A 23,051-nucleotide genomic window follows, 5' to 3' on the forward strand; every position below is an offset into this window, starting at 1 on the left:
ATTTGTCCTACATGACTTCAATGAGATCATAACTTTTTTTTTTGAGAAATAGTGATGATTTTGCTAAACTGAGCTTTTAATGCAGAAGCCAGTGACCCATCCTATTGACAGAGATGGATACTGCAAGTGCAATAATTTGATTGCCAGAATATGACACAAAGTAGATAAGGTATTTTATCTTTTTCATCCACTAGATTATGCATTCTCCTTACTTTGGTATTTCTGATATATTTTCTGAGAATCAGTTTTGTCTCATGTAAATGGTTCTCTGGAGAATTTCATAACTAGAGGCAGCAGAAATAAAAAATAAAACCTGTCATTAAGGAAAAAATATTTTGCATTGTTGGCACAAAAATAATCCAAATATGCACATGGCCAGGCAAAGCAGTGGAGCAGTGGTTGAGTTTGTTCAGAAAAATGTCCCGCTGTTCTGTCAAAAGCAGCACATGTATCTCATGTCATTGGGCAAGATGAGCAGGCCAAGCTGTAGACTTGTAGTAAAATACCCAAAGAAGAGGTGCAAGTCTAGGATGTCCTTCCAGGAAATTTTAAATCTATGTGCAAGAAAGAGGAAAATACTGTCTATTTTTTTATTTTTCTAAGGTGATGAGTTAATATTAACTGTTTTCCTGTTTCTGCTGCTGTGCTTCCCCCTTCTGTGCAAATGTGTGCAGAGTTGCTGCTGTTACATAAAGAATGCAAAGCAGTAGTTTATTTTCTTCTTGCAAATTAAATATTCTGTACATTTTTTTTCTGGTGTTTTTTTTCCCCTTTCCTGAACATCCTTGTTGCTGTTATTGTAGGCAACATAACCCTGGTTGAAAAGAAATCATCTGTACAGAAACAAGAAGAGTGGATTTGGGAAGAAATTGCTGCAAAGAATAAATGCTAGACTGATGTTTTCAAAAGAATAAATGCTATTTTCAACATTTTTGGCATTTTTGGTAAGTGCACAAGTAATATTCTGCTGTAACCTATTTCCAGAAATCTTTTGCATTGTGTAAGTCACTCCTTTGAATGTCTGTGGCTGGGCAGATCACAATATTGTCAAAAGGTGTTCAAATATGATTATTATTTCAAATGTAATGGATATTTTCTGAGCAAATGAATTCTTGAAAATCAGAGATGTTAAAGATATATGAAGACTGAACCCAGTAACCTGCATCCAGATTTTGATGTTTAGTCAGAAACATGTCGTAAGTCAAGAGACATTGTAATTACCAATGGATATTCTTTACCAAGGTGCGATTATTAGTTTAATTTTTAATTTTTTCAACTTTGCTCATTCTTACTTAAAGGAGTTTAAGTCTTTTCATTTTCTTTTTGTAACTAACATTTAATATTCCACATCTGGTTGCCAAAATGGAAAATGTGTATTATTTGCTTACAGTAGAGGTGGGAATTATTCCTTGCCATAGCACTGGTATGAAGTTTGTTTTAAAACATGAAAGATCCATTTTAGATTCCTGAAAAGAGGTATTAAAATTTCTTGTTAGATATTGCTGATTGTGATTGAAAACCACTCCATTCAATTACAGTAGAGGGAGATGAAGGACATCTTGCAGCAATGAAAATGGTTGCAAATTTAATTAAAGCATTAAATTATTGTTGGAATAAAGGTCATAATCATAAAACCTAATTGAAGGAAGTACATTAGCATGTACCCTAAGGTATCCTTTCCATTTCCAAATATCTATTACATATTTGACATTTGAAGAGGAAAGAGGTTCCATTTTATCTGGATGGATGAACGGCGATGGGGAGAAGTGTTATACATAATACAGTGTAAGAGCCCCATTTTTCAAAACATCATTTGCTCCTTGCATAGGTGCAACACTCTGATTTTATGTCTCTGACTGAGGAAATTCCCCTTATTTATTGAGCATCATGGACCTGCATAGGGCAGAGGACATCATATCATGTACTTAGACTTTTCCCTGTGGAAAAAGTGGAACTTAACTCCCTTTAAATTTGACAAAGCCTCAGTTACCAGCTGTCACCTTGTTACCTAGGCTGCCTTTGTGAGAGATGTGTTGCTGCCTGGAGAATGGGATGTCTGTGTAACATCATATGAAATGCTTATCAAAGAGAAGTCAGTATTCAAAAAGTTCAACTGGAGATACCTTGTTATAGATGAGGCCCACAGGATTAAAAATGAAAAATCAAAGGTAATTTATTTTACACTAAGCAAGAGATCTGTGTGGGTTATTTAGTTGATGGTGTAGGGACTAGTAATGTTTAAATATATATGTTTGATATTTGGTCATGTCTCACTGTCCTTCAGTTATCAGAAATTGTAAGGGAATTCAAGACTACCAACCGACTGCTATTAACTGGAACTCCACTTCAGAACAATTTTATTTACATGATTTTACGTACAAAATTTTACATACAAAATTACATGAACTCTGGGCACTTCTCAACTTCCTTTTGCCAGATGTCTTTAACTCAGCTGAAGTAAGTCTTTTGTTTCTGAATCAAATTAATTTTGCTGGTTTTCCCAATTTGAAAGTAGACCTGGATATGTATAGTTAGTGGTGTCAGTTACTGATAAGTGATAGATTGAGTTGGAAATGTTTGTTATAAAGCTTTTCATAAAATAGGCCAAATAAGGTCATTTGTTCTTTTACTTCCTGGCCATATGAGAGTTGTATTTGTTCACCATTGTGATGCTATTGTACCTTGAAAGGAAGCCTCTTATAAACCAATGATTTTGTTGATACAGGATTTTGATTCGTGGTTTGATACCAACAACTGTCTAGGGGATCAAAAACTGGTGGAGCGCCTTCCTATGGTGAGTCCTTTTGCCTTTTATACAAGGGTTACATTTACCTAAGTTAAATCCCAAACAGTTCTTCTAATACTTCTTATGATAGACTATTAGGATGAGAGAGATTATTCCACAACTTTTCAGTCAAGCAAAATTAAGTCCAAGGACACAGAACCATGTCAAAGATCATTTTGACCTAATCTTTGAGTCTTTCAAATAAAGCACATGTATATCCTATGTATAGCAAATAATTTCTCCATATAGGTTGCTTTTTTTTTTTTCAGATTGTCTAACACTAGATCATGTATCTGTGATAGAGAATATCTGCTCTTTGATTCATCCATTGACCTGATCAGTGTTTCAGTTTCCAAGATGCATTTAATGGTGAACCTCTTTCAGGTGCTACGACCATTCCTTCTCCGTCGCATCAAGGCTGATGTGGAGAAAAGCTTGCCTCCAAAGAAGGAAGTTAAAATTTATGTGGGCCTCAGCAAAATGCAGCGAGAATGGTAATTAATGCATGTGCTTGACTGGGCTGTGGTTCAGGCTCAGAAGGAATGTGCTGTCTGTGACTTGGAGGTTGTGTAGAACTCAATTTATTCTCTCTGGTATACTCCCAGTTTATTCCTGTTTCTTTCTGACACTGCTATGACAGAACCATGCATGTCAGGGAGATTTACCTGATTAAATGAAGAGAAGGGTGAGCTTTAGACAGTATTTGTAGCCTAAAGACTTATGAAAACTTGCTTAACTTCTTGCTTAAAGAAGAGGAGGTTCAGGAGGAACCTTTTTGCTCTGCACGACTCCTGGACGGGAGGGTGCAGCCGAGGGGGTCATCAGCCTCTTCTCCCAGGCAACAGAACAAGAAGAAATGGCCTCAAACTACACCAAGGGAGGTTCAGGTCAAGCATCAGGAGGAATCTCTTAATGGAAAGGGTTGTCAAGCATTGGAATAGACTGCTCAGACAGGTGGTGGATTCACCATCTCTGGAGGTATTGAGGAAACAGCTGGATGTGGCACCCAGTGGATGGTGGTGTTTAGCCTAAGGTTGGAACTGATGATCTCAGAGTTCTCTTGCAACCCAATCGATTCTGTGAGTCTGTGCTACATTTCTGACTTGCCCAGAGGCAAAAGAATGACACCCAAACCATGTCCCATGGCTGCCATGATGCTGAGGGCAGGTTCTGTCTCCCACAGGCTTTTCCTGGCTTACATGTATTCAAACCTTTCCTCCTCCTCCCTCTGCACCAGCAAAAGATGCAGCTTGTAAGTCATCCCCCAGCTTCATTTTAGAGTGAACAGAAGGGTTTTTTTCTTTCCCTGCTGTAGGTATACCCGAATCCTGATGAAGGATATAGATATCCTGAACTCAGCTGGGAAGCTGGACAAGATGAGACTGCTGAACATCCTGATGCAGCTGCGGAAATGCTGCAATCACCCGTACCTCTTTGATGGAGCAGAGCCTGGCCCACCTTACACAACAGACATGCATTTGGTCACTAACAGTGGCAAAATGGTACTTCTAGACAAATTGCTGCCTAAGTTGAAAGAACAAGGTATACATCTCCTTTCTGGGGTTTTGAGAGTTTTTTGGTTCAGTAATATTTTTGTGTATTCTGAGCAAAACCCAGCGGACTTTAGCCAGGATTACTGTTGGTTTCTAGTATGATACCAGCTTGGATCAATAGTCCATTATGGCTTTTTGTGTTGAAGTGTTTTGATTTCTTTTTTTTTCCCACTTTTTCATCGCAGCTAAGTTCACACCATAAAAACATCATTTGATTGGGGCTTTAGATTTTCTTTCATAGTTTTCTTAGCTATCTGAAATATAATTATGTAGTATTTTAGCCACACCTTTGATTTGCCATGAAGGATCATTTCAGATTCAGAGTCCTCATACATAGTTCAAGTCAAATCCTGTGTGAAATTGCTGGATGTGATTTTGAACAGTACCTGAGGTTTTTCTGTGTATTCTATAAACACTCAGACATGGGGGAACTCTTGAGTTGTTTTAAAGTTATTTGAGCTTTGAAATGGATTACTGTAAAAGTCACTTGCAACAGAGTTTTTGACACTGGAATAAATTTTTAGCTCACTATTTTTTGAGTATGCTTACAGTAGTAACTTTGCTAAAGAAGTTGGATGTAGGTTTGTGAGTGGGGACACTTTGCAGGAAAACAAAACCACGTCCAAACCTCAACCTTCTGTAGTATAGAAGTAAACTGTACTTTGTATCTAGGTATCATCCAAGCAGCTGTGACTGTATAACTCAAGACTGAAAACCAAGCAATTCAGTGGTTACTGTGCTTTTTTGATCTTGGTTTCTTCCTGATATCAGGTTTATTGATGAGGTGTTGTAATTAATACTGGACTGGTCTCAAATCAAATTAGCATCTTAAACAAGAGAGTTCAGTATTAACCCTTGAGTCCAAAGGACAAAAGGAAGTAGAAACTTTGTTATATCCTGTGTTTTACTTAAATTTCTCCAGTAGACTGGAAATGGTTGAGTGTATATGCATAAAGTACTGAACCTTTTCTTTTTTTTTTTTATTTAAGTTGTTCTTGGCAGTAAACTGACAAGTACTTAAGAAGAATTCACTTTATTTCTAGAGATCTTAAATCCAAAACAATCAAATACTTCAAAATTTTATTATTTATACTTGATAATGTTTTTATATTTGTGTTACCATCTTACTCTGCCATGTCTGGGAACTTTTCCTTGGGGAGTACAACACAAAATGAAAAGGAGAAGCCAGCCATTAATTAGACAGTGACCTATCAGGGTAAGACAAACGTGTCCTATGGCATGGATGTGCTGTGGCAGCAGCAGCTGCAGCCCTGCATTGTAGTTTGGGTCTGAAATTCAAACGACTTTTCTTCTTAGTACATGGAATTGCCCTCCTTCCTTTTCTGGTAGTGCAGACTTGGAGAGTTTGTTTAATCTTACATTTTGGTGAAAGCATAAGAAACCTTTTTACCCAAACAGGCTCAAGGGTTCTAATCTTCAGGCAGATGACAAGAGTTCTAGATATTTTGGAAGATTACTGTATGTGGAGAAATTACGAATATTGCAGACTGGATGGACAAACTCCTCACAATGAGCGACAGGTATTTACAACTTCAGGGATTGTATTTATGTAAAAATACTACTTGTAAAACATTTTGTTTAACTGATACATTCTTTTCATTGATTTAGGCTTCCATTAATGCATTCAATGATCCTGACAGCTCAAAATTTGTGTTCATGTTGAGTACACGAGCAGGAGGTCTTGGAATCGATCTGGCTACTGCTGATGTTGTAATTCTCTATGATTCAGACTGGAATCCACAAGTAGATCTCCAGGCTATGGTAAGATTCCAGATGGAAATTATGGGGTTTTGTTTTTCTTTTTCTCACAGTACTTTGCTAGAAATGTGTACTTCCAAAATAAATTGGTATTTTCCCATTTTAGCACAGGAGCAGGATTTGTAAGACTAATTTTCAGTTCAAGTGCAGCTTCCACTGTGTGGAACCATTAGTCCTCAGTCACATTTGGGTTATACAGTGTTTTATGTAGTGGGAAATGCTGGGTGTGTGCTACACCTCATAGTATTGTTTAATGCAAATAGCCTACTTGAGTAAGTAAAAATGAATTAAATCTAGGTTGTTAATCCCAAAACTATAAAGCTGTTGTGGGGAGTGGAGGTGAATGTGTTTTCACTGTTTTTCCTGCGATCTTGAAAATGAGATAAAGAAGAGTTGAATTAAAGTTTTCAAAAACTGCTTTTATGGTGATGGTAATGAAAGGATCTCATTTTAGTAACTATCCTTAGGGGTTTTTTTAAGTAGATGTGGATGCATCTCCATCCTGGATACATGTCAAGGACATGAGTGACCACCTAAGAAAGCAAAGCTATCTAAAAACTGCCAGTGGATTTTTGGATTTTTGGTTGGTTTTTTTTTGGTTGTTTTTTTTTTTTTTTGACAAATGAGGCCTTTCAGAGACAAGTCTTGGAAATGTCTTAAATTATTTCAGTTAACCTGTGGGTCTCAAGTACTCTAGCAAAAATTACTTCAAAAGAATGATGGAACTGGTGTCTAATAGCTCAAATGAGGCAGTACCAGCTACCACTACAGGTGTGTGTTGAGAATACTGATTCTCACAGTGGTTCATGTTTCACTAGTCAGGAGAGGCAGGGTTATTGTATTTTTCTTGAACTATTCATGGCACTGCTGAAGGATTTTGAGAAAGGCAGCTTTTGGTCAGCAGAGAGATGATTTCTTCATGCTTTGATTCTACAGAAGGTTGCTTAAGGTCAGAAGCATCCCAATCTTCTCCTCTTTGTGATTTAATGAAAAACCCCAAATCCTGCTGTTTTTTAGCTATGACACATAGAGACACACTCACTGTCAGTGTTATTGAAAAAAAAAACCCCAAACCTGCAATGTAGATAAAAATGTAATATCTTGGGTAGCCATGGATAGCTGTAAACATTTTAGTAACCTGTGCTGTTCTGTTTTGTAGATTTGTGTGCTGTAAATAATGAAGATCTTAAACCTCATTATGTAGTCATGCTGGAAGGCAAGTGCTGACTTTTTTGTTACTGTTTTGGGCAGGATCGAGCGCACAGAATTGGGCAGACCAAGACTGTCCGTGTGTTCAGGTTTATTACAGACAATACCGTGGAGGAAAGGATAGTGGAGCGTGCAGAAATGAAACTGCGCCTGGATTCCATAGTCATCCAGCAAGGCAAGTATTATATGAAGGCACTTCGGATCTAGGATGAAATTCCCTTCTTCTCCCATTGTAAATCATGGTGGAATCAGCCAGTAAGAACCAGTGGGAGTGTTGCTTTTGCCTCATCTGAACTCTGAAGGGAGTTCATGTGCAAAGGCCTCATCCACTTGGAAATTTGTTTTACTGTAGGAGTAGGCATTTCCTCACTAACTTTTTGCTTACCTGCCTAGTGGGATATAGTCAGATTTGACTTTTTAAAGCACTCAGTTTCTTCTTTCACTTTAAATTTAAATGAATGCCTTTCCTTTTTCTAATAGACAGAGAAAAGTAAGGTAACCTTAGTTGACTTGCTTGGAATCAGCAATATGTAGTTTGTATGTGGAAATATAAGGGGGAGAAAATCCTGTATTGCTCCTTCCATAACATAAACTCTTCAGTGAGTTGCTATCCTCAAGCATTTTTATCTTTAGGAAGATTGGTGGATCAAAACCTGAATAAACTTGGAAAGGATGAAATGCTGCAAATGATCAGACATGGAGCAACACACGTGTTTGCTTCAAAGGATAGTGAGATTACAGATGAAGATATTGATCACATTTTGGAAAGAGGGGCAAAGAAGGTGAGAAGGTTTGTAAAGGGGAAGCTCACCTGTAGATTTGAATGTGATGGCAAGATAGTGAGTCTCTGGATGATAACTTGGTTCCAAGCTGGAGAGAAAAGGGGTTTTTGCTGTAGAGGGTTTTTGTGTTACTCAATCGTGTCTGTTTTTTCTGATGTTGTCAATAAGATGTTTTATAGTCAAGTACCTTCTAGAATGGCTCCTCTTCTTTCTGGCAATGGGATGTTTTAAAATGAAGTACCTTTCAGAGTGGCTCCTTTCTGGAATGAGGTGTTTAATAATGACGTGCCTTCCAAAATGGCTCCCGTTCTATCTGGGAATGAGATGTTAAATAATGAAGTACCATCCAAATGGCTACTATTCTTTTCTGTATCCCCTGTCCAAGACTGCGGAAATGAACGAAAAACTTTCAAAGATGGGTGAAAGCTCCCTTAGGAATTTTACTATGGATACTGAATCTAGCGTGTATAATTTTGAAGGGGAAGACTACAGAGAAAAACAGAAGGTAATGTTTTAAGTTTCTTTTGGAGGAATGCACTGAATTGCATGTTTTAGTCATACTTATTTAAGAGGTATTGGGTAAAATACAGTGTCATCTATGAAAATAGTTTAAATAACACTTATAACACTTATAATGAAGTAGATGTAGATCTAATTTTACATAAAACTTGTAGCTGGTCTCATGATCTTGCAAGACTTAATTTTTGGTTTTGGGGGTGATGGGTTTTGTTTTTATAGTTGGCATTTACAGAGTGGATTGAACCACCTAAAAGAGAAAGAAAAGCCAATTATGCTGTGGATGCTTACTTCAGAGAGGCTCTTCGAGTCAGTGAACCAAAAGCACCCAAGGTGAGTTGACTAATCAAAAGAAATAAATTTTTTCAATATGTATGGTAAATGGCTGAAGCTCTAAGCAACAAATAGGTCTTGAGTCATAAAAACTGCTCTGTTCACGTTTATAAAGTGGAGGGACTATCTAAATTTAGAAAAAATTTCCAAAAGACTTGAGACAAACTTCTGTGAGAAAAAATAAGAACAGTATGAAACTTGTAAGACGTTAGGGAGGCTAAGATCAAGTTTTTTCTAGTTCTTATTTAAGCAGCTGTAAATTTTCCTGTGGAAGATTAATGCTTTAAACACGTGTGACTTTTTCACCAGCCACCTCCTCCCAAAAGACCTCTCTTCCCCTTCTCTCACTGCTCTTTTACTTTTAGAATTCTTTGTGGTGGTTGGTGTGTCTTGCATGGTGTGACTTTTTTCCCCCCAAGTTAAGACAGTGCATTTTTGTAACAATAATGCTTTTTGTTTGCTCATAAACTTAAATTACTTCTTACAAGCAAGCAGATTCTGGATGTGAAAGGGAGCAAATGCAAGCTTTGTGTTTCAGGCTCCACGGCCTCCAAAACAGCCAAATGTACAGGACTTCCAGTTCTTTCCTCCTCGCCTGTTTGAACTGTTGGAAAAAGAGATTCTCTACGACAGGAAAACAATTGGTTACAAGGTAACTGAAGAATTTCCTTGACCAGAGGGCTGGAGCACCTCTCTTAGGAGGAAAGGCTGAGAGTTGGGATTGTTCAGTCTGGAGAAGCAAAGGCTCTGGAGCAACCAAATTGCAGCCTTTCAGTACCTAGAGGGGGCTTGCGGGAAAGCTGAAAAGGGACTTTTTACAAGGGAGCAGCTTTAAACTGACAGAGGGCAGGTTTGGGTTGGATATTGGAAGGAAATTCTTCACTGTGAGTGTGGTGAGGCACTGGCACAATTTGCCCAGAGAAGCTGTGGATGACCCACATCCCACTTGCTTGGAAGTGTTCAAGGCCACGTTGGACGAGCCTTTGAGCATCCTTGTCTAAGCAGAAGGTGGCCCTGCCCATAGCAGGGGCTTGGAAAAGAGGTGATCTTTAAGGTCCAGTCCCTTCTGTGTTATTCTCTAAATTCTTGCAATGGAACAGTTTAATGCAACAGTAGGAGAATAAGTACTTTTCCAGCCTTTCACAGTAATTTAAATGAAATAAAATCATGTTCAGCTGTCGAAGCTATTAGGTTATATTAACAAAAAGGTGACAATTAGTAATTATCTGTGAAAAATTAATTCAGTTTTACAAAGTGCAAAACCTTTCAGGTACCTCGTAATCCTGATCTCCCAAATGCAGCCCAAGCACAAAAGGAAGAGCAGCTTAAGATTGATGAGGCTGAACCTCTTAATGATGAAGAACTAGAAGAAAAAGAGAAACTTCTAACCCGGGTATTGTCAGGTCTTCAGTGAGACTGAAATCAGCCAAAGCTTGTTTTGTGTTTCACAGCATTATGGGAGCATTTCTTGGTCACTGATCGGCATGTGCCGTAGTTAACACATCTGCACAGTTTGGTTCAGACTGAAAAGAGTTTCCAGCATTAGGTTTGTCATAGGCCTATGTCATAGGATATCTTTGAGGAATGTGCACCAAGGATTCTCCTGAATCCTAGTCTGGCATTCACTATAGACTGTGATGTCTTTCCATGAAACCTTGCAGAATGGCTGCAGAGCTGGGTGTGCTGCATTCCACATGATTTAATGCACATATTCTGCCTCAGTTTCACACCCTTATGGAAGTGAATCTTGGGGTCTGAACAGTCAGTTTTCCTAAACCACATCTGGTAGTGGATAGTTCCCCTCACTAAAAGAGGGTGTGAGCTGAATAGGTATATAATTAGGAAGCCTGTATATTTAAATAATTTAAAACCAGGTGAATGCTTGATATGCCTTATTTGGATATTTTATTTACACGTTGTATTTTGGCAGGGGATCGGAATTACAGGACAGGATTTCTTGCTTGCGTAGTAATGAGCTGGAACAGCTCACTGTGGAGACACCAGAATCACAGAGGTCAGGAATCAGTACAGTCCAGTAAGCTGTGGCTAAATCACAACATGGCTGGCAGAACTTGCTACTTCCCACTACTTGTAAAAGCTACTGGTAATATGAAATGAACCTACTTTAGCTCATGACTTCAGCAGTGCTACTTGTGTCTCTGCTGAAAATCACCATCACAAGGTGGCTTTAGTCCTTCTGAGGGAGAGTGACCATGCAGCGGTCACTGCAATGATGCAATGGCTGAGGGTGTCTGTGAGGCACTTGGGGGGCCTTTTTGACAAAACAAAAGCCATTACACTACTTTCACTTGAGCAATTTTTTTTTCTTAGAAAGTAATCCCACAGAGAGACTATTAGGAGGAGGGATTAATTTTTCAGCTGAAAACTTACCAGAAATTACTAGGTAAATAAAGAGCTAGTGCTAGTCATTTTGCAGTATTTAAATAGAGAGACTACAGTGACTGCAGTATAAAAAGAGTTCTACTAAATTACAGTGACTGCAGTATAAAAAGAGTTCTACTAAATTAAACTGCAGAGAAAGAAAAGGTTTAACACTGTGGAATGATGGAAGTGTTACAGGCAATTTCAAGAAACCAGTTGAATCAAATTTGGAGATGGACAAATCCTGAACCTCTGTGCAATGTTTCCTCTTGATTGCTGTATAGGGCTTCACTAACTGGAATAAGAGAGATTTCAACCAGTTCCTCAAAGCCAATGAGAAGTGGGGCCGTGATGACATTGAAAATATAGCACGAGAAGTTGAAGGAAAAACCCCAGAGGAAGTCATTGAGTATTCAGGTAACTTAATTCTGTACTCAGCTCTGAGAGTATCTAACTCTGCTTGGCTCATTTGAACTGCCTGAGAACATGGTAACATCCTACTGCTGAGAATTTCTTACACTGCTGTTCTAAGATTTTTGGGGTAGAATTATATTGATGTATTTTGGATCTGCTGCTCTGTCTTTTACCATCATTACCACCTGCACAACTAAGGCTGTACTAAAATGCACACCTAAACTCCTGCTGAGCCACTTCACTGTATCCTGAATCTAACTGGGTAGCACTGTCTTCAGTTCTTGTTAATTTTTGCAAAGGGAAATGCTGAGAAACACTGCTTAGCTGAAGAGATTTCCCTTTTCCTTGTATTCATTAATGAGAAGTTAACCTTTACCTCCTCCTCGAGAGCAGAACTCAGTAAATACATCACGATTGAACCTACAGCCACCACTGGTAACCTGAGTCTTAACCTCGCATTAGAAGAGATTTTTTTCCACTGTAGTGTAGCTGCAAAGTCCTGGCACTACATTTCTAAAGGTATAGAGCAAGTTGAAAATGTGCAAAAATCTTGTACAAAAACCCCTTATTTAAACACCTAATGGTCTTTCAGGCACTTGCTTGTCTTCAGGCACTCAGTTGCCCTCTTGCTTCTATTGATAAAACTGTGTTCTGTTACATCCGTTTTCATTTGAAGAAGCTTTATTTCCTTTGAGGAGACTGACACACAAAAGTCTTACTGGCCTGTATTGTACCTCACTTAAACTGAAGATTCCTATATCTACCCTCTTCAAAACAGCATTTGTACTACTGCAGCACATGGTAGCTGGAAGGGAAGGTTTCTTACCAGCTCAAGGCATGTCTGTTGTTACACAGCAGTAAGCTCTGGTAAAAGGAAGGAACAGCTAACATCCTTTTTTTAAGGTTAAACCTCTGACTTTTACAATGCATGATAAGATACTAAGAAGTTGTTCTTTTCTTAGCTGTGTTCTGGGAAAGATGCAATGAACTCCAAGACATAGAGAAGATCATGGCTCAGATTGAAAGAGGAGAAGCTAGAATTCAGAGACGAATCAGCATAAAAAAGGCTCTCGATACAAAGGTGGGTTTGCTCAGTTTCTTTTTTTTTTTCCTGGTGCCAGTGAGGGGAGATGCATGACCCCTGTCTGACCAGTGCTGCTGATGTATGAAGACATCTTGGGCATGACATTGGTCTCTTTGCATAACACTCAGCAATTTCTTCCTATGGCTTTTCCATCCCATGGAAGTGCTGTGATGACACCCTTAGCTATGGTCTACCCTGGTGTTTGTAACAGTCTTCTGTATTACAGCACACAGTTCAGAGCGCTGTGTAACTCCACATAGTACAGGCCTTGGGGAGGAGCACAGTTCCTTCTGGACACGTGGAACTGAAATTAAGAGAGAGAGAGAGAAATGGAGAGAGGGGGATGGAGAGAGGGAGAAATGGGGGAGATAAAGGGATGGAGAGGGATAGAGAGAGGGAGAGAGAGAAATGGAGGAAGAGAAGGGAGAGAGGTAGGTGGGTAGAGCAATAGGGGGGAGAGAAACATAGGAAAACAGGTGGAGAGAATTGGAGTAAAGTAGAAACAGGTAGAGATGGCAGAAGACAGAGGGAGTTAGAAACATCAGATTAGAGAGCACTTAAAAAAGACTGATCCAACAGTCTTGGGGAAGGATGGGAGATAGACCTTTTAACATTTCTGCTTTTGTCTCTTTCTGTGGTGCATCATATCCATCCCTTCCATAGCTGAACCAGTGGGTCTGGACTTTCTGACAGGAATTCAACAGAAAGCTTTTTCAATCTTTTGTCCCCCTAGAAGCAGCCCAAGTTTTTGGGGCAATCCATCTCAAAACATTTCTGTAAAATTTCGTTTTGGTTCTTGATGCTGCTCAGGGCCATCAGACTGACACAAAACCCCCTCAGTCATGTCCCCAGCCCCAGTGGAACGGCTGAGCTCTCTGAACTCCAGCCTGGCACTGTCCCACCGTAATTACATTGCAATTGTAGATAGAATTGTGGCAGGTTCTGGGCCACTGGCTCGGAATCCTCCTGAATCCTCAGGGCTGACCACGGCATTTGTCTGTACTTTCCTGTCCCTGGGGCTGATCACTCCGTGCTTCCCAAGGGACGGAACGCTTGCTCTGCACGGCTCCTTGGAGCTGAGGGTGCCTGCCCACACTGAGAGATGGGTGAGTGAGCGACGCCGTAATGTTCAGGTGGGTTCGGCTTATCTAGTTCGGTCGGGCTTATCTAGTTCGGTTGGGCTGAACGCGGTTCCGTCGCGTTCCGTTCAGTTCACCTCAGCTAAGCTCGAATGGATTCGGCAAATCGCGGCCAGAGTCGGCCGTTCGGGTAGGCTCGGCTGTTGTCGGCCACACTCGGCTGTCGTCGGCCACACTCGGCTGTTGTCGGCTCCACTCGGCCACACTCGGCTGTTGTCGGCTCCACTCGGCCACACTCGGCTGTTGTCGGCTCCGCTCGGCCACACTCGGCTGTTGTCGGCTCCACTCGGCCACACTCGGCTGTTGTCGGCTCCACTCGGCCACACTCGGCTGTCGCCGGCTCCACTCGGCCACACTCGGCTGTCCCCGGCCCTACCTGACTCTGCTCCGCGCTGCAATGGCGGCCGCTGGCAGGGCCCCGCTCCCCGGCCTGAGCCCCGGGAGGGGACAGAGCGCTGCGACAGCCGCCTCAGCCCAGCTCACCCTGTCCCTGCCCGGCCCCGCGTCCCCCGGAGCGCGCCCTGCAGCGCAGAACGCGGCCTTTGGGCCAGGAGCGGGGACAATGCCCTCGGCTCGGCAGCAGCGCCGGGAGGCAGCGGGCGGTGCCCTCAGGTGAGCGGCCGGAGGGGAGGGAGCTGGGCCGGGGGCACCGGGGCCGGGGGCACCCACAGGGGGCCGGGGCTGCTTTGGGCGCTGCTGCGTGGGACCCGCTGCGGGTGGCACGGCTCTGTCCCGGGCCTTGCGGCTCTCTGGGATCGTGTGCCGTGGAATGAAGGTGGGGCTCGTCCCAGCTGCGGGAACAGCGTTTTATTGGGTGAGAAACAGAGTTCACTCTCTAGAATTTTTACACGTTTGTTAAGGGATAAAAGGCAGCGCTGGGGTGCTTGGCTGTTTGCCAGGAGCACCCGGTTCCCTTAAACCGTGTTCTCTAGATTCTGTTCCATTGCAGTGGGGTGTGCATATTCATTAGAGTTTATACATATTCAAAGAGTCCTTTCAGTTTAGATGTTCTTTTGCTTGGTTGGAACCTTCGTGCCATCTTGTGGATTAAACCAATATACTTTATTTCTTCCTGTGGTGCCATCCTGTCTTATTTTCACTCCCTCGTTATTTGATAACGAGGGTCAGTAAATTTTTCCTTTTTTTTTTCAGTGCTCTGGTTTCTGTTTCTGTTATCTTGTGTTTCAGATAAGATTGTCCCCAGCTGTGGGAAATCACCTCATTATCTGACACCATTTTCTGAGTTCCTTACATGTAACAGCATTTGAACATTTCACAGTCTCTATTATAGTCTATTATAGTATTACAGTCTAAAATAGTATCTGTTACAGTGCTGTTTATGAAAGCTGTGCAGTGCATACACAAAATGACAGATGATCCTTGATCCAGAGCAGTAGTTACAGACTGTCCCCTCTCGGGAGTTTTGTGCTCAATAACACCGTGCCACAGCTCAGACATAAATGGCAAGGGCAAGAACTGCATTTGTTCTGTTCCATTCTGGGCTGGGCTGAGCTCTGTTTGCCGGGAAGCAGCGGGATGGGTGTCCCTGTGCCCACCCCCCTGGGTCCCAGAGAGAAGCTGCTCCTGTGGCTGCAGCTGAGGGGCACTGGGAAACCTGAACGGTCCTGATGGAAACCGATGCCAAACCGGGTTTGGTTGGGTTTGGGACTTGCCATTTTCCCCTGATCCGTGGGTTTTGCCTTAGGAAACAGGAACTGGGCACCAGGACATTTTGTTAGCCTAGAAGGGAGGAGTTGGTTTGTATTTATTTCCTGAGGCACCTGGATCGATTTGGGTCTCAGTTGGCACCCGAGAGCCTCCTCTGTGTCCTGGGTGGGGTGGTGGCTACCAAAGGGGTAAAAGGTGGAGCAGGAGGGTGGGTGGAGAGGAGAGCAGTGGCTCTGTGGGGATTTGCATCTGGAAAGGGCCCTCAGTTTCCTGGCGGGAGTCCTGGAATCAGAGCTGAGAGTCGCTGAGCAGTGAGGATCGTGCAGCTGCAGTGCCGAGAGTGCAGAGGCTGCAGTGGGCGTTGTCTGCTCGCTCTCCTGATGTCCCATCTCTAATGCTGGGCTGGCACCCAGGCACCTCCCAGGGCTGCACAGCCTCAGGGCAGGGGTGGTTTGTAAATGTTTTAAATGCTGCAGCAGCTCCCTCAGGCTGGAGGAGTGTGAGGATATCCAGCTCTGCCTTAGGGCTTGGAGCACGGCAAGGGTGCAGGGCTCACGGTCAGTCTTGTTTAAACACTTGTAATAGCAAAACATTTTAAAGCAGAGACTGTGAGGCAATAACAAAGGCGAGTGTGTGGCAAGGATAGGTCCGAGGTGTCTTTATTAAAGATCCACACTGCTGGATGTTGTGTCAGAGCCGTCTGGGGACAGAAGGTGTCCCCAGAACTTCATGAAGCCCTTGTTTCCTGCTGGCAGGGCAGGGGGTGAGCCCAGCCTCGGGGGCTGTGTGGCTCCTCCTGCCTGGAGCAGGGACAGCCCGTGGGGCTGAGCCCCAGAGGTTCAGTTGCTGGAGCAGGTGGGGATCTCTTTGTGCCTGGGAATTGTCGCTGCTGCGTTCCTGTCCCAGCTGCAGGGTTCCCTCAGAGCCCGTGCCCTGCAGCAGCACTGGGAGCTCCTGGGCTGGGCAGGGAGCAGCTCTGGCCTGGGGCTCTCAGTGCCATCAGTGCCCATGGAAAGCCAGCTGGGTTTGTTCTGCTGCCATCGGCCTCTCTGCTGTGCCAGCCTCGGTGCCAGGGCACAGAGCTGTGGGAAGGCTCCATCCCATCTGTGCCAAGCGCTGCCAGCGCTTCCAGCAGCGCTGCTGGGGCACCAAGGGCTGCCTTTGGAGCCTGGCTGGCACAGAGGGTGACACACTCTGCCCTGCAGCACCCAGCTGCATCCCACAGCTGCACAGTTCAGCCAGCAGGGAGCAGAGTCAGCTCTGGGCCCAAACCAGGTTTTGTCGCCCAGAGAGCCCCTGAGCTTCCTGAGGCAGCACACAGATGTGCCCTGGCCTTTGGGGCTGATGGTGAGGGCTGCCAGGGCATTGTGATAAGGCTGAGCTGGAGCTTTCTTAGAAAAGCCATCAGCTGTAAGGAGAATCTCTGGCAAACAGGTGGCTGGGGCACTGGCTGGGAGCAGGTCCTGGGGTTTTCTCTTCTTTTCTTTAAGCTGTTCTTAAGAGGAGCCCAAAACTGCAAAATGGAAAGGAAGGGGGCTGTGGGGGTGAAAGTTGCTTTGCATTTTTTGAAGTGTTGCTGTGGATTTTGGTGTGTCAAGTGGCACTACCAAAACAGCATTGGAATAACCAAACTTCAGGACTCTGTGCTTAATTCCTTGAATGTGTTTGTGTGGGTGCAGGAAATGCCAAATCCCAAAGCAATTCCATGTCTGTAACTTCAAGTGCAACATCTTTAAAAGCAAGTGCTCAGTATGGGCTTTCCATGTGGGTGCAAATGGCCCAAGGCCTTTCTTGTGTCCCAAAAGCAAAAACCCTTTCCCTGGGAGGTTTTGGAGGGGATTCTCTTTGGGATTTCTTGTGGTGCAGCATCCCGGGTGTCCCTTCCTTTGTGCCAAGTCCAATGGGAAAGGATGGAATGGCTGCCACGTGGGCTCTGGGATAAAAATGGTTCTGTTCAAATGAGGTAGAGAATGCAAGATGAAAAATGAGCATCCTTTCATTGTCTGAAATAGTCAGGAATAAAAGTGCTGGCAAAGGACACGTTTGTGTTTGAATTGGTGTCACCTCTCCTGGGTAAAACCCCATAGTGAGCCAGCAGAGCAGAGCTATGAGAGCTGGGATCCTTGGACTTGCACAGTGGACTTAATTTTCTTTTCTCCTCTCTTTCAGGGCAGGAAAAATCATCCAACTCCTGCCACGTTTGCCCGAAGCTTTGGTGTTGGAGCAGCCAAAGGCAAGAGGCTTCAGCAGCAGGGCTCTGCGCTGGAGGGCTCTGGTCCTGCCCACGCTGTGGGGTGAGTCAGAGGGACACAGGGCTCCCCTTTTCCTCTCTGCTGGCATGAGCTGCCATGGCAATGCCATTGCTGCCAGCCCAGCCCCAGCTGTGCCTGCTGGAGAAGGGCAGAGGTGCAGAGGCAGTGCCAGAGTTCCCTGGGGCTGCTGGAGCTGTGGTGCTGGCTGTGCCCTGAGGGCAGCTTGGGCATTGTCTGTGCAGCCCAGGGCTGCTCTGGGCCTTCCTTGGGGAGCTCTCAGTGCATGCCCAGCTCTGCCAGGGCTGGCAGCCGCTGCAGGGCTGGGTGACAGCCTCTGCTGGGGCTGGGGGCAGGCACGGCCCTGGCACAGGGGCAGGGGCAGGGCTGGCAGCATTTGGGAGCCGTGGGAGCAGAGTGAGGGGTGGTGCTGGGCACAGGGGTCAGCCTGTGCTGGTGTCAGCACAGCCCTGCAGGGCCCTGGCATCTGGGAGCAGCTCCAGCTCTCCTGGGGCCCAGGGATGGGCTCTGAGGGACTGGCTTTGCCTGTGCCTTTCCAGGGCAGCAGGAACAAGGGCAATGTGGTGCCAGAGCTGGGGCCCATCAGGCTGTATTTCCCTCTGGGAAAGCAGAACAGACTCTGGGCTGAGCTGAGTTTCCTGCAAGGGCTCAGAATCCAGGGAAAAGGGAGTTCAGGAATTGCATCTGCTGCTGGGAACATTGCCTTAGGCTTGCTCAGTTTGTGTCTGTGAGCAGTGGGCTCTGGGCTGGAGAGGTGCTGTTGGCAGCAAAAGATGGAGTCCATGCTCTGCAGGGATGTGCAGGGAAGGACTGAGTGGGAGGGAAGGGCAGTATTTAGAAATGAGATCAGCATTTCGCCCAGAATTGGGCTGCAGCAGTGATGGGGGTGGTTGGCTTTGCTCTGGGCCTTGTTATTCCTTGTGCAATTTGCAAATTCTGCTGCATGATTTCCTGTCCAGTATCTTTCTAACAAAAACTGACAGAAATTGAGGTTTAGGAGTAGAGCTGAGGTCCATTCACTGCACAATCTTGCCAAGGCTGGAGGACTGGGATGATGGCTGCTCTCAGCAAAGGTCACTTCTCAATGCTGTGTCAGATTTGCCTCAGTGCTGGGCAGGAAAGGTGAGGGTTTGGATCAGGAATTGTGCAAACAAGGCCTGGGTGTGGTTGATTTGTTTTGTTTTTCAGTGAGCCAGGGCTGGCACAGGGAATGGTGCAGGTGCTGCTCTGGCACCAGAGCTGCTGCCCTTTGGAGCCATGTTCAAGGTGTGACCATAGAACACTTTGGGGGCTGTTTTCAGCACTCTGGGTTTCAGAACTGCTGTCCCCAGCCCGTTGCCAGCCCTGGGACATCTGCTCTGCTTCCAGGCTGTCCTTGCTGGAGCAGCCTGGTCCCTGCCGTGCCCAAGCCCTGAGACACAGAGGGAGCCCTGTGCCTAGGGGCCTTTGGCACCTTGTCAGGAACGTGGCAGCAGCCCCGGGAGCAGGCTGGAGGTGAGAACTGGGTGTTGGGAGCTGAGGAGTGCTCATCTGGGCTGGGGGGAAGGGGCAGGAGTTTCCATGCCCCTGGAGCTTTCCTGCTGGCATGGGGCAGCACAGGGAGCAGCATTCATTGTGCCCCTCCCACGGGCAGTGCTGGCCTGGGTGTCTGTGCTGTGCCACCAGAGCGTGGCACTTGGCTGCTGTCACTGCTGCCACTGCCAGCCCAGCTGGGGGCTGTGCCCTCCTGCCAGCCCCAGCCAGGAGCTCCAGGGCTGCCTCTGGGCCCTGCTGGGAGCGTTTGCTGGGAATGTGCCCCATCCCTGGGAGCGTCCCTTTGTCCCTGGGCTGCCAGCCAGAGCTTTGGGCTGCTCAGGCTCAGGCTGGGATTGCCAAAGGCACCGAGAGGGAGCAGCACAGGGAGGGTGCTCAGAGAGGGGCTGGCAGAGCCCAGCTGGCAGGCTGGGCTGGCTGCTGCAGGTGGGGCTGTGTGCACTGCAGGCAGGGAATGTCCCCTTCCCTCAGCAGCCCTGCAGATCCCAAGGGCTCCCAGAGCAGGATTTTATTCCTTACCTCCCTTTGTGGAGATTGATTCTCCACATTGCCATGAGCAATTCTTGGATTTCTCTAGGAGCAAACCTCCCAGCAGAGCCAGATTGCAGTGGAGGCCAGAGCTGTGTTTGGAGCAGGGAGTGCTGAGAGCTGCGTCTGCCTGTGCTGCCCCAGCCTGAGCACAGGCACAGGGAACAGCCTGGGCAAAGGGATTGGGGCAGTGGCTGATGCCCAGGGAGAAGAACACAAACCCACAGCCCTTCAGCCTGACAGTCCCCTCCACCCAGAGCTCAGCACACATCCTCACAGGGAAGCCCAGCAGCTGAAGGGAAAAAAAACCCACAGAAGAAAAAGGTGATTTATTGTGCTGTAAAGTTCTTTCAAGTTGTTATTAAAGCCCAACCAACATTTGCTCTTGCTTTTGGTTGGGTGAATAACGAGCAGTGGGCACAGGTGATGCCATTCATGTGGCTGAAAACCTGGTGTGATCTAGAGGGGATCCAAGAACTGTTTGTGTAGGGCAATGGAGTGTGAGGGGATGTCAGGGGCAGTGAGGTGGCATTTTGGAGGGAATTGCTGAGGTCATTGAAGGGAGACCAGCAGACAATTTCCCTGGGAAATCCCAGGCCCCTCAGGCCCACAGCCAGGACTCTCCAGGGCTGAGGGGGCAGCACTGGAGACTCCCTGTGGCCTCCTTCCTTGGCAGCAGCCAGCAGGGAAGGGAGAAGAGGATCCCTGTGGGATGAGACTGCAGAGAGCGAGCAGAGGAGCAGCCTCGGGCTGGAGAAAGGCCAAGGGACCAACACGGTGGCACCAGGGCACCTGTGAGGAACAGAATGGACACTTGGAGGCCACATGGAGGTGAGGAGTGCATGGTTTGGGCAAAATGTCAGTGAATCTCCAGAGAGATAAGGAGGGGATATTTAGGAGGGAAACGCTGAGGTGATGAGTTCACCCAGCCTGGCACAAGGTGTGTTTGCACAGGCTGGGGCCAGAGGTGGGGGTCAACCCAAAGCCAGCCCTGCTCAGCCTCTAAATCCCAGGATAAGATGTACAGGCTGCCCACTGAGGGATTAAAAATACATAAAACTGAAACCAAGAGCATTCATGAGATTCTTGGGAATCCCATTAACTTGTTGGCAGAGCTCTTGACACAGTTTGGAGCTTTGATGACAAGAATGCATTTCTTTATTTGGATTATTCACTGTGTGGGATAGGGGGTTTGTTTGGATTTTAAGGCCCTCATGGTGGCTCTGACACTGCTCAGGAGCTGGTAGAGAAGCAGAGTCAGAGCTCCTGGCAGGCACAGGGTGTTTTCCCCCATAGTGGATTGTGGAGCAATTGTCTGGGACCTGGATTGTCCCTCTGGGTGATGCCACTTGCTGTGGTTTGTATCATTCCATCCATTTAATTCCCAAAACTTCTCAGCCCAGGGGTTGGAGCTGACAGGGCAGGACAAAGATTGTTCTCTGTGTGGTGCCCAGATTTGGGGTTCCCTGTCAGCTGTGCCAGTTCTGATGAATTCCACCCATAGCCCCAAATTCCCTGCTCCATTCCCGCTGCAGTAACCTCCCAGTGCCCCATGGAGTGTGGGCATTCCCATGCAGAGCTGCTGCCTTGGACAGCAGCTGTGTCAGGAGCCAGCAGAGCTTCCAAGGAAGCTCAGCAGCACAGGGCCAAGGCCAGGGTTCTATTCCATAGAAGTGGCTGTTGAGAACCCTCAGCCCAATGGTGTCCCTGGGCTCACTGGCCAGAGCTGCCTGGAATGGAGCCCATTTCACCCCCCTGAGCTCCAGGATGGAGAAGATCCAGTGGATGGTTTAGAGCAGGAGAAGGCAGTGGCCAGATGTGCTCCCAGCCTGAGCTGAGGCAGCCCCTGTGCCCAGGGGGGGACATCTCTCCCTGCAGAAGCTCAGCTCCTTTCAGAGCCTCAGCAGGGGCCTCTACAAATTCTTTTCTCTCAGGAAAGGGATGCACAGCTTTGTCTTCAGCACACCTCCAGTGGCACCTACCTGGGAAAGCTTTCCATCACTTCTGCACTTCCAGCTGGATCCCTGGAAAACTCTGAACTCCATCCCACTGATTTTCAGGTACCTCTGAGGGCTGCTGCCTGGGATTGAACATCTGTGGGGGAAGATGGCCTTGGCTTTGATGCTGCTGATGGCCGATGGCCTCGGGCTGGGGAGGAGGGAAGGGATTTGGGGTGGCTGGGCCGCAGCTGGCAGCTGTGTGGGAGCTCTGAGCCAGGAGCTGCTGCTGAGCCCCTCTGCAAAGGGCCCGTGCCTCCATTCCCAGCAATGCCAGCTGCTCCTTGGGGTCCTGCTGGGCTACTGGTGGTCTCTGTCCGGGCTGAAGCATTTCCAGGGGCCTGCTCAGAGCAGCCCCTGGCCCAGGAGCCACGGTGCAGGCACAGCTCCTCCCCTGCAGATGCCAAAGACACGAGGTGCTGCTGCCTTTCAGGAGCTCCTGGCCTCCTCCTGCCCTGCGCTCCCAGCCAGCTGGGACACAGCCAGGGAACACCAAGGAGCATGGCTGGCAGCCAGCAGGAGACACCGAGGCCCCTGGGCCAGAAAAACAGCCCTGGCCTCAGCAGCCAGCATGGTTTGGAGCTGGCAACACTCACCTGCAGGCAACGCCCCCCGGCACTCTCCAGAAGAGCTTTGGCCACGGAGCAAGGTAACCCTCAGGGCTTGTCTTGTTGGCTTCTTCCTGGGGAAACAAAGGGACATTGTGGGAGCACATTTACAGCTGCTGGGGAAATCCTGGCAAGGGCAGAACAATCAGGGCTATGGGGAAGAGTTTGGTGCTGCCATGTTGAGTGCCAGCCAGTTCTGCCCCACAGCCATTGCAGGGGCTGCTGTGTAAAGCAGCAGTAGCAGAAGGGAAGGAGCTGCATTTGCAGAGGAGTTCTCTTAGTGGCAGCAGTCATTGCCATCCCACACAGGGCCTTTGGAACAGCCCTGGGATTGGCCCAGGTGTTTGGAGCAGGGTGCTGAGAAGGCCAAAATTCTGGGTTTGATGCACAGCTGGGCCAGTCACTTCTCACATTTGACTTGATGATTCCCACGGCTCTGGAAATAAAGAACAAATCGTTTGCACTGCTTTT

At 46.2% G+C, this 23,051-nt stretch overlaps 1 protein-coding gene and 1 long non-coding RNA gene across 2 annotated transcripts; one reads left to right on the forward strand and one right to left on the reverse strand.

Annotated features, from left to right (window-relative positions):
• Positions 1 to 899: 899 nt before the first annotated feature.
• LOC139602553 (SWI/SNF-related matrix-associated actin-dependent regulator of chromatin subfamily A member 5-like) lies at positions 900 to 13,440 on the forward strand. Its single transcript, XM_071452477.1, has 17 exons — positions 900 to 944; positions 2,013 to 2,168; positions 2,285 to 2,356; positions 2,398 to 2,457; positions 2,726 to 2,794; positions 3,170 to 3,279; positions 4,101 to 4,327; positions 5,758 to 5,879; positions 5,968 to 6,120; positions 7,369 to 7,505; positions 7,964 to 8,108; positions 8,494 to 8,613; positions 8,847 to 8,957; positions 9,496 to 9,609; positions 10,228 to 10,350; positions 11,624 to 11,756; positions 12,716 to 13,440. The coding sequence occupies exons 1-17, from the start codon at positions 915 to 917 to the stop codon at positions 12,889 to 12,891; spliced, it is 2,058 nt and encodes a 685-aa protein (XP_071308578.1). The 5' UTR covers positions 900 to 914; the 3' UTR covers positions 12,892 to 13,440.
• Positions 13,441 to 20,289: 6,849 nt separating this feature from the next.
• LOC139602557 (uncharacterized) lies at positions 20,290 to 22,072 on the reverse strand. The gene is made up of 2 exons (XR_011683297.1): positions 21,958 to 22,072; positions 20,290 to 21,387 (listed from the first exon to the last, which is right to left on the reverse strand). It is a non-coding gene; the product is annotated as an uncharacterized lncRNA (long non-coding RNA).
• Between the last annotated feature and the right edge of the window lie 979 nt (positions 22,073 to 23,051).

The sequence above is a fragment of the Agelaius tricolor genome, unplaced genomic scaffold (genome assembly GCF_023055355.1).
Source record: "Agelaius tricolor isolate 1412-34295 unplaced genomic scaffold, bAgeTri1.0.p SCAF_34, whole genome shotgun sequence".
NCBI classification, from domain to species: domain Eukaryota; kingdom Metazoa; phylum Chordata; class Aves; order Passeriformes; family Icteridae; genus Agelaius; species Agelaius tricolor.